Raw genomic sequence first — 8,186 nt, forward strand, 5'->3', positions numbered from 1 at the left:
CGGTTGTCCAGCAGCAGCTTGCTGCACGGGGGGTGGGGGTGGGGTGGGTAAGGTCATGGAGGGCCGGCAAAGGAGAGGGTGGGGGGCAGGGAAGATTGTGTGGGGCGCCGGCAGGGAGGGCCGGCAGGGAAGAGGGTCGGGGGCAGGCATCCGCGCGAGGAGCTGGGAGCTGGCGGGGGGCAGGCAGGGAGGGCCGGGGTGTGCGGCGGCAGGCAAGTGGCAGGCAGGCAGGGCGGCCGGGGGGCGGGCCTAGCAGCCAGCCACACCCCACCCACGCCCCACTCCGCGCAGCTGCGCCCATCAGGCAGCGGCAGGCAGCAGCCTGGCTGAGGAGCCCGCACCCACCACCCCGCGCCCGCACCCAACAAGCAACCCCACCGCCACCCCCCTCACCGCACGTGCTCCACAGGGTCCCGCTGCTGCCTGATGCTGCTGATCTCGTCGCGGGTGCTGCAGGCAGGGAAGGAGGGAAGGGGAAGGGAGGGAGGGAGGGAGGGAGGGAGGCACAGAGGTGAGTGGAGGTGGTGGTGGTGGGGTGGGAAGAAATGCAGGCGAGGCTTGCGGCTGGGGAGAGGGCAGGCGTGGCGTGCCGGCAGCGGTGGCTGCTGCTCGGGAGGCGGGAGGCCCACCCCAGCCACACCGCCGCGGCACGTCAACCCGACTACCACCGCGGCGGCGGCTCACCGGTAGGTGGACCCGGGGTCAGACATGGAGTGGCCGTGGTACCGGTAGGTGTCCATCTCCAGGATGATGGGACCTGCGGTAGGGGCAGGCGGTACCGTGCGGTTCGGGTGTGTCACACAGGAGTGGGCATGGCAGGTGGGAGAGCTGTGGCGGGTGGGCGGGCACCGGGTGGGCGGCAGTGGCTGGCCAGCGGGGCTGCTGCCGCGCATCACACACTCAGGCGCGGCTGTATCGCCGCACTGCACCGCTGTATTGCTGCACTGTACTGCTGTTGCACTGCAGTACACAGCTGCTGCACTGCAGGACGCAGCTGCTACCGCAGCAGCTGGCAGCAGCAGCTGCACTGCCCACCGTTGGCCACCGCGTGCTGCTTGGCGTAGGCAAAGGCCTGCTTCACTGCCAGCACATCCATGCCGTCGCACTGCGGGCGGTGGTGGCGCGGGGCGAGGGGTGCGGGTGGTGGTGGTGCGGGGCGAGGCGGAGCAAGCCGGAGAGGGCGGTGGCGGAGTGAGCCGGGCAGCGGGTGTGGTAAAAGCACATTCGGGCGGTGGCGCTTTGGAAGGGCAGCATGGCAAGAGAGGGGCAGGGCGGTTGGCAGGCTGGCGGCTTGGCCGGGGTGGGCGCAATGCATGCGCCACACGGCATGGGGGTGCTGCCAGGCTCCTGCCGTGGAGGAGACGGTGGGACCGCACCCACCCACGCATCCCCCCACCCCACCCCACCCCACCCCAACACTGACACACACAGACACAGACACACACACACACAGCCATGCGCACGCTTTCCTAAACCGCCCCCCACCTTCATGCCGGGCATGTAGTCGCCGCGGGTGTAGAAGGCGGGGGACTTGGCGGCGCGCCACTCGGCGGTGCCCATGCCTGCGGTACCGCGGTACAGTGGTACATCGGTGCGGTGCAACAGCATGGCGCACATTGACAGCACATGTGTGCGGCGCGCGGGGGCAGGCCGGCGGCACGCGCGCAGCCTCCCTGCCACTCCGCCTAAGACATGCGGCATTGGTGCCTGCCCCACGCAAAGCTTGGTTTGTGCCAGGTATAACGGTCTCAGGGCAAGACACACCAACCGATGCATGCACCGTTTGTTTTCGGTGCGAGGCGGGCACACACCGTAGTGGTTGTTCTCGCACACAAAGATGCATGGCAGGTCCCAGAGGGCGGCCATGTTGAAGGACTCGAAGATCTGGCCCTGCGGTACGGGAAGTACGTGCGGTACCGTACACATCAATACACGCAGCACATGCGGTACATGCGAGGGATGTTGGTGTGGGGGTGCGGTGTGCGCGCGGCGCGGCGGCAGGCACGCCCAACCGCAGAGGCGGCAAAGGAAGCCTGCTGCAGGCGGCAGGCAGCGGCGGCGCCAGGGGCGGGCAGCAGGTAGCAGGCAGCAGGCGGCAGGCAGCGGGCAGCACAACAGGCAGGCGGGCAGGGGGACCGCACCTGGTTGGCCGCGCCATCGCCATACATGGCCACCTGACAGGAGGGAGGCAGGGGGTGGGTGTGGAAGTGGAACCAAAGAGAGGCTCAGCGCACCAGGCCGAGGCCTCCCAGACAGGCGGCCAGCCAGCATCATCATCAGGGGCGCCCGCCGGCAGCCGCAGGGGCTGGCAACCGGCAGGGCCGGCGGGCTGCTTGCAGGGCTGGGGCGCTGCTCCTCACCGCCACGCCGCCGGTACCGTTGTACTGGTGGGCCAGCGCCAGCCCCGTGCCCAGCGGTACCTGCAAGGTACGGTGGCGGCAGGCAGGTAGTGTGTGTGTGGGTGCGTGGGATGGTGGTGCGGGTGGAGCGGGCGGCGAGACGGGCAGCAGGCTGGCAGGCAGGCAAGGGGGCAGGCAGGCAGACAGGCGGGCAGGCGGGCAGGCGGGCAGCACCAGCACAGGACGCTGCACCCCTGCCCACCTGCGCCCCCACGATGCCCTGCCCCCCAAAGAAGTTGGCCTCACGGCGGTACATGTGCATGGAGCCGCCCTTGCCCTGCGGTACAAGGCGCGGTACAGGGTACAGTACAGCACACAAATCCGCACTCGCCTCCTCTGGGCTGGGCAACTGGCGGCGCCCGCGGCGGCGGCGGCCGGCAGCTTCCGAGCGGCTACCTTGGAGGCGCCCGTGGTGCGCCCCATCAGCTCCCCGATGACCTCAGACACGGTACCGCCACGTGCCACGTGAGTGGCGTGGTTACGGTACGAGGTGATGATCTACAGGCGGTACCGGTGATAAGGGCAGCGCGTCTGGGTGAGGGGGCCTGGTGCGAGGCGGGCTTGCAGGCAAGGTGGCCGGCAGTGGAGGAGGCGCGCGGCTGCAGCCTGCCCGCCCAGCAGCAGCAGCAGCAGCAGCAGCGGGCAGCAGCGGGCAGCAGGACCAGCAGGTGCTCCGTTCACAGCCGGCGCCAAGCGTGCTGCGGGGCGGCCTGCGGGCGCCGCCACATCCTCGCACATGCCCCCCACAGCAGATGCTGAAGGGGCTGCCTCGCTCACCAGCCGGGCACCCCACCAGCACCACCACCAGCACCACCACACCCACCCACCCACCGAGTCATTGTGGTCCAGCGCCGCCTCCAGCCCCACAATCACCGCCTCCTGGCCGTCGTAGCTGCAGTGCGGCGGGGCGACAGGTGCAGCAGAAGGGATGGAGATGATCGGGAGGGCGGCGTCGGTAGAGGGAAGGGCAGGGTGGGCGGCAGCCGCGCGCCGCTTGCGCTGCGGGCGGCGCCCGGGCGGCGGAGGCGCGGGGCGAGCGGCACGGGCTGCTTGCTGGCAGGCGGGGGCGGAAGCCACGGCCGGCGCTGCGCCGTGCTGCGCTGCGCCCGGCCGGAGCGGCGCGGGCGATGGGCAGCAGATGGGCAGCGAAAAGAAAGCGCGGGGCAACAAGAAAGCACTGAGCGGCCCAGGAGGAAAGCTCACAGGTGGCAGAAGCCGCGGATGGCCTTGGCCTTGTACAGCATGTCTGCAGAGATCTCCATGCGGCGCAGGCGGTACAGCTCTGCGGTACGGGGGCGCGCGGCACGCGCGGCACCGCTTCGGGGACGCGGCACGGCAGGGCGCGGGCCCATGAGGCGGCGGACGCGGGCGTGCCGGCGGCGGCCAGGCGGCGGCCCTCAAAGTCAAAGGTAGCAGCCACCGCCGGGCGCAGCCACAGCGGGCCATCCAGCCCTGGCGAACCGCGAAGCGACGCAGCAGCGCCCGGCTGCAGCGTACGCCTGAGGCAGGCGCGTAGCTCAGATTCCGTCCACCCTTCCCCAGCAATGCGGCGCCCCCAGCGCCCGAAGGCGCCCGCAGCGCCAGGGACGGCAACCCCCCCTGGGAAGCCCACCGGCACGCCGTGCCGCGCACCGATGCACCCTAAAAACAGGGCCTGTGTCGCAGCTTCCTGTTCGGCTATGCAGGCCGTGGACACAAGCAGCAACACAAAGAGCAAAGAAAGAAAGAAAGAAAGCATACGCTCACGCTTGAAGTAGGCCAGTAGTTCATCCTTGGTGGCGGTGACTGTGGTGGGGGGCGGGTCGATGCGGTGGGTCTTGAAGGGGTTGACCTGCGGGGCAGCACCCACCAAAGGGTTAACCGGCGGCGCAGCACCCAGCGAGGTTTGACTCGGATGGGGTTTGAGCGGCGGCGGGCAGGGCGAGGCAGGGAGGGAGGGGCCGGGCAAAAGTGGGTGGGTGAACCATGCTGGGTGCACTGCCGGCAGGCGGGGCTGGTGGTGTTGGAGCTAGCGGCAGCACACCCAGGATGGAAAGTAACAACAGACGGAGGGTGCGAGGCCGGCCAAACGGCGGCGGGTGCGCTTCCGGTGCCGCGGCAATGCGGGCAACAGGGTGATCATGCGCGGCGCGGGAAGGCGGCGGCGGCGGCAGTGCGAGGCGCGGCATGCGCATGAGCGGCAGCGCAGCACAGGCACGTGCCGCTTGTTCCATCAGCCTGATCTAGAGACCAGCAAGGCACAAGCAACAGGCTCGAAACGGCTAGCGGCGTCGCAAAGGCGGCGGCGGCTTGGGCCCCCCCTGGACACCCCGGCGCTGACCCACCTCGACAGTCAGCGTGTCTCCGTCCACCGTTGCCGAGGCCGCAAAGCCCCGGCGATGCAGGGTGCTGGCCAGGCAGGCCAGGGAGCCCCCTACCGCCTGGCGGGCTGCCCCGGCCGCAATGCTTGACACGGCTGCCAGCATGGCCCTGCAGGTGGTGCTGGGTCGGTGCAGGCTCCTATTGCCAGCGCCGCAGAAGCCCTGGAATCGGGGAGGCGGCGGGGGAGGGGCGGGGGAGCCGGGCGCTGCACTGGCCCGATTGCTGCGATCGCACAAGGCCTCGAGGGGAGCTCAATCGGGTCTTCGCCGGCCCATGCTGCGGGCTGCTGCGCCAGCCTATCTGGGTGGCTGCAGGCCATTCCCAGCGCCCGCAAGCCTCCCAGCCACAGATCTGCACCCTCACACCCCGACCCTCGGCTGTTCACGGCAGGATGAGCGCCCTGGTTGCAGCAGCCCCGGCAGCGATGGCGCCCCGCGCCGCCCACCCGGCTCGGGCGGCCCTGCGGTCGCCCTGCCGTAGCGCCTTTGTGGCCAGGATCCAGCACCGGCGGCCAGCAGTGCGGTCGGCGCGCGTGTACGCAGCAGATGCCAACGTCAAGGCTGCAGGCGAGCTTCCGAGGCGGCACCCCCGGCGCCCTCATGATCCCAGTGGGCTTGTGGCAGCTGATGGGCCGCCCGCCGGCCCGCGCTGCTGGCCCCCAGGCCGGCGCGGCCCCGGCGGCAGCGCGCCGCCCCGCGGCCGCTTCTCGCAGTGCGATCACACTGGCTGCCCCTGCTGCGCTTCCCTCGCAGGCGCGGGCCCCGTCACCGACTCTACTTGGGAGGAGCTGGTCCTCAAGTCGCCTGTCCCTGTGCTGGTGAGTGTGGCCGGCGTGGATGGGTTGGGTGGGGCGCGTTGCCGCCGCCGCCGCGCACGCCGCGACCTGCGTTGTAGCAGCATAGTCGTGGCCACTCAGCCCGCGGGAGCACGGCAGAGCTGCGCCGTCGGCGTGCCCACGGCAGTCGGGGCGCGCTGGCATGCAGTGGGCAGCGCCTCCGGGGCACACCAGTCAGGCTGGCCCTGGCTTTCGGACCATGCACGGCCGTGCGCGGGCGTCGGCGTGCCGGGCCGGCCGGCGGCAGCAGCGCGGCGGCAGCAGGCGCGGCGGCAGGGACACCAGCCGCGTTCTCCGCTCCGCCCGCGCGCCCAACCGCTGCCCACGCGCACACACCCGCGCCGCTGCTGTCCGCTCCGCTCCGCGCGCCTGCTCTCCCTTTTTAGCCACGCCTCACTCGCACGAGCCCCTCCCACCACCACGCACACCCCACAAACCTACTCCAATCCCGACCTCAATCTTAAAACATAATGTACACGTGGTCGAAAACGCGGTATGTGTGTGATCCGACCCGGCCCGAACCCACCCCGCCGCGTCGCCTGCCCCACCCCCCCCTGCTCAGGTCGACTTCTGGGCGCCCTGGTGCGGCCCCTGCCGCATGATTGCGCCGCTGGTGGACGAGATTGCGGCTGAGTACGGCGACAAGCTGCGCACGGTGCGCCCCTGCAGCTGCTGCTGCCGCCGCTGCTCTGTGTTGCTGTTGTCTTTGTTTATTTGAAGGGGACGAGCTGCCCACGGCGCGCCTGTGGTTGCTGCCGCTGGTGTCTTTGCTTGTTTTGGTTGGGATCTGTGTATGGGCGCATGGCTGTCGGTGGCTGTGCGTGGCCGCGCGGCTGCCCTGCCCCAGGAATGGCCTGCTGGCTGGCTGACAGCGAGCGGGCGGACTGCCGCTCCTCGCCGGCGGCCGCCGTGCCGCCTCCCTCCCTCGCCTCTCGCCCTCGCCCTGTCGCCTCCCTCCTCCTCCGCCTCCCGCCCTCTCCGCTCCCCCTCCCGCCTCCCAACCACCCCTCCCCCTCACCCACCCGGTTGTTGTCGTGCCGTGCCGCCGCGCAGCTCAAGCTGAACACGGACGAGAGCCCCAACGTGGCCACCGAGTACGGAATCCGCAGCATCCCCACCGTCATGGTGTTCAAGAACGGTGGGTGCTCACGGAGGGTGGGGATGTGGGGCGCAGGCCGCCGGCCCGCCTCTGCCCTGCTGCTGCTCCTTGCGGGTTGCTGCCGGGGGGTGGGGCTGCTGGTGCTGGGCGCCGCTCGTTGTCCACTGCTTGCTTGCTTTTTGCTTGTATGGGCTTAAAGTCTGGTCAAGCAAGAACTGCTCAACCGCTGGCTGCTTCCGGGGTGGCGGTGTTGCTGCTGCTGGGCGCGGCTCGTTCCTCCCTGCCCTGCTGCTGCCCCCCCTCCCCCGCTGCTGCCCCCGCACCACCAACGCGGCCACACCGTGCCACCTGCGTACACGCCGCCGCCCTGCCTCCCTCTGGCACCCAACGCAACAACAAGCCGTGTTCAGCACCATAACACGCACCCGTCCCCTCCGCCGCCCGCAGGCCAGAAGATGGATGCGGTGATCGGGGCGGTGCCCAAGGGCACGCTGGTGCAGACTGTGGAGAAGTACATGGACTGAGGGGGGCGGTACGCTGCGGTACGCTGAGCTGGCGACGAGCTGGCGGCGGCGCTGGAAGGCAGCGTTGAAAAGCCGTGCAGCTGGCGGCGGCGCTGGCCCGGGCTGGGCGTGTGTTGGGGCCGAGCTTGTGTCGGGGCTGGGCTGGAACTGGTCCGTACGCACACGGCACGGCACGGCCCCCGACACGGCCCGCGCCTCGTCAGCCCGGCCCGGCAGCCGCCTTGCGACGTCTGCGATTTTTTGTACCACCACCCCCCCTGCCTTCCACCCTCCGCCCTTACACCAGGGGCATGCACAGCTGGCACTGCCCACCTTGCCTTCCTGCCTCTCCCATTCATTTGTTGGTTCCCACCTGCCGCCACTTGACCTGATGAAACACAGCCGAATTTCGTGGCTGCCGCCCAGCCCGCCCCGCGCCCAGCGGGAGCAAGGGCCGACGCGCGTTCGCCACTTCTTTTTTCCTCCCCATTTTGCACCCGCCCTAGCGGCAGCAGCCGCCCGGCGCCAGTGGAGATGCAGTATTTGAGCGAGGAGCGGTAATCAGCCTGCCTTCCGTCCGTCCTTGCCTCCCCTGCCACCGCACCCGTCCAGTCCCACGTCCATACAAGTGTGTCCGTCCCTGTGTGCCGCCGTCCCCGCCTGCCTCCCCACCACCACCACCCCTCCTGCCGGGCTGGCCACGCCATTGTGCCTGGCCCTCCGTTTAATATCGTCAGTGTGGCAGGCCGGATTCGTGAGGGGGAGCATGCATGCACAGGTGCCAGTGCAGAGGGAGGGGCGGCAGCGGGTTGGGACAGCAGTTGTGGCAAGCGGGCTGCTCAGCATGGCACCAATGAGCTACTGCAGCTGGCTCGAGATTTGTACATGTGCTGCACAGAGCAGCTGGCATGACGCAGGTGTGTGTAGAGTTGTGGGCTTCAGCATCCCTCCGAGTCTGTCGGATGGGGGTGGCAGTATCCACCAGCCCA

At 70.0% G+C, this 8,186-nt stretch overlaps 2 protein-coding genes across 2 annotated transcripts; one reads left to right on the top strand and one right to left on the bottom strand.

Moving 5' to 3' along the window:
* Positions 1-389: 389 nt before the first annotated feature.
* On the bottom strand, positions 390-4,864 carry CHLNCDRAFT_141042 (hypothetical protein; the record flags this gene model as incomplete). Its single annotated transcript, XM_005843465.1, has 13 exons — positions 390-450; positions 685-757; positions 1,036-1,105; positions 1,486-1,562; positions 1,812-1,890; positions 2,142-2,174; positions 2,361-2,420; positions 2,602-2,676; positions 2,796-2,897; positions 3,231-3,291; positions 3,603-3,681; positions 4,146-4,230; positions 4,724-4,864. The coding sequence occupies 13 exons, from the start codon at positions 4,862-4,864 to the stop codon at positions 390-392; spliced, it is 996 nt and encodes a 331-aa protein (XP_005843527.1).
* Positions 4,865-5,120: 256 nt separating this feature from the next.
* On the top strand, positions 5,121-7,940 carry CHLNCDRAFT_33111 (hypothetical protein). The gene is made up of 5 exons (XM_005843445.1): positions 5,121-5,326; positions 5,513-5,577; positions 6,158-6,250; positions 6,649-6,733; positions 7,142-7,940. The coding sequence occupies exons 1-5, from the start codon at positions 5,152-5,154 to the stop codon at positions 7,216-7,218; spliced, it is 495 nt and encodes a 164-aa protein (XP_005843507.1). The 5' UTR covers positions 5,121-5,151; the 3' UTR covers positions 7,219-7,940.
* Positions 7,941-8,186: the final 246 nt, after the last annotated feature.

Source organism: Chlorella variabilis (genome assembly GCF_000147415.1).
Source record: "Chlorella variabilis unplaced genomic scaffold CHLNCscaffold_30, whole genome shotgun sequence".
In the NCBI taxonomy this organism is placed as follows: Eukaryota; Viridiplantae; Chlorophyta; class Trebouxiophyceae; order Chlorellales; family Chlorellaceae; genus Chlorella; species Chlorella variabilis.

Coding starts and splice junctions, on each gene's coding strand:
- CHLNCDRAFT_33111 (XM_005843445.1), top strand. CDS start 5,152: ATGAGCGCCCTGGTTGCAGCAGCCCCGGCAGCGATGGCGCCCCGCGCC. Junction 5,578..6,157: donor AGTCGCCTGTCCCTGTGCTG/GTGAGTGTGGCC, acceptor CCCCCTGCTCAG/GTCGACTTCTGGGCGCCCTG. Junction 6,734..7,141: donor CGTCATGGTGTTCAAGAACG/GTGGGTGCTCAC, acceptor CGCCGCCCGCAG/GCCAGAAGATGGATGCGGTG.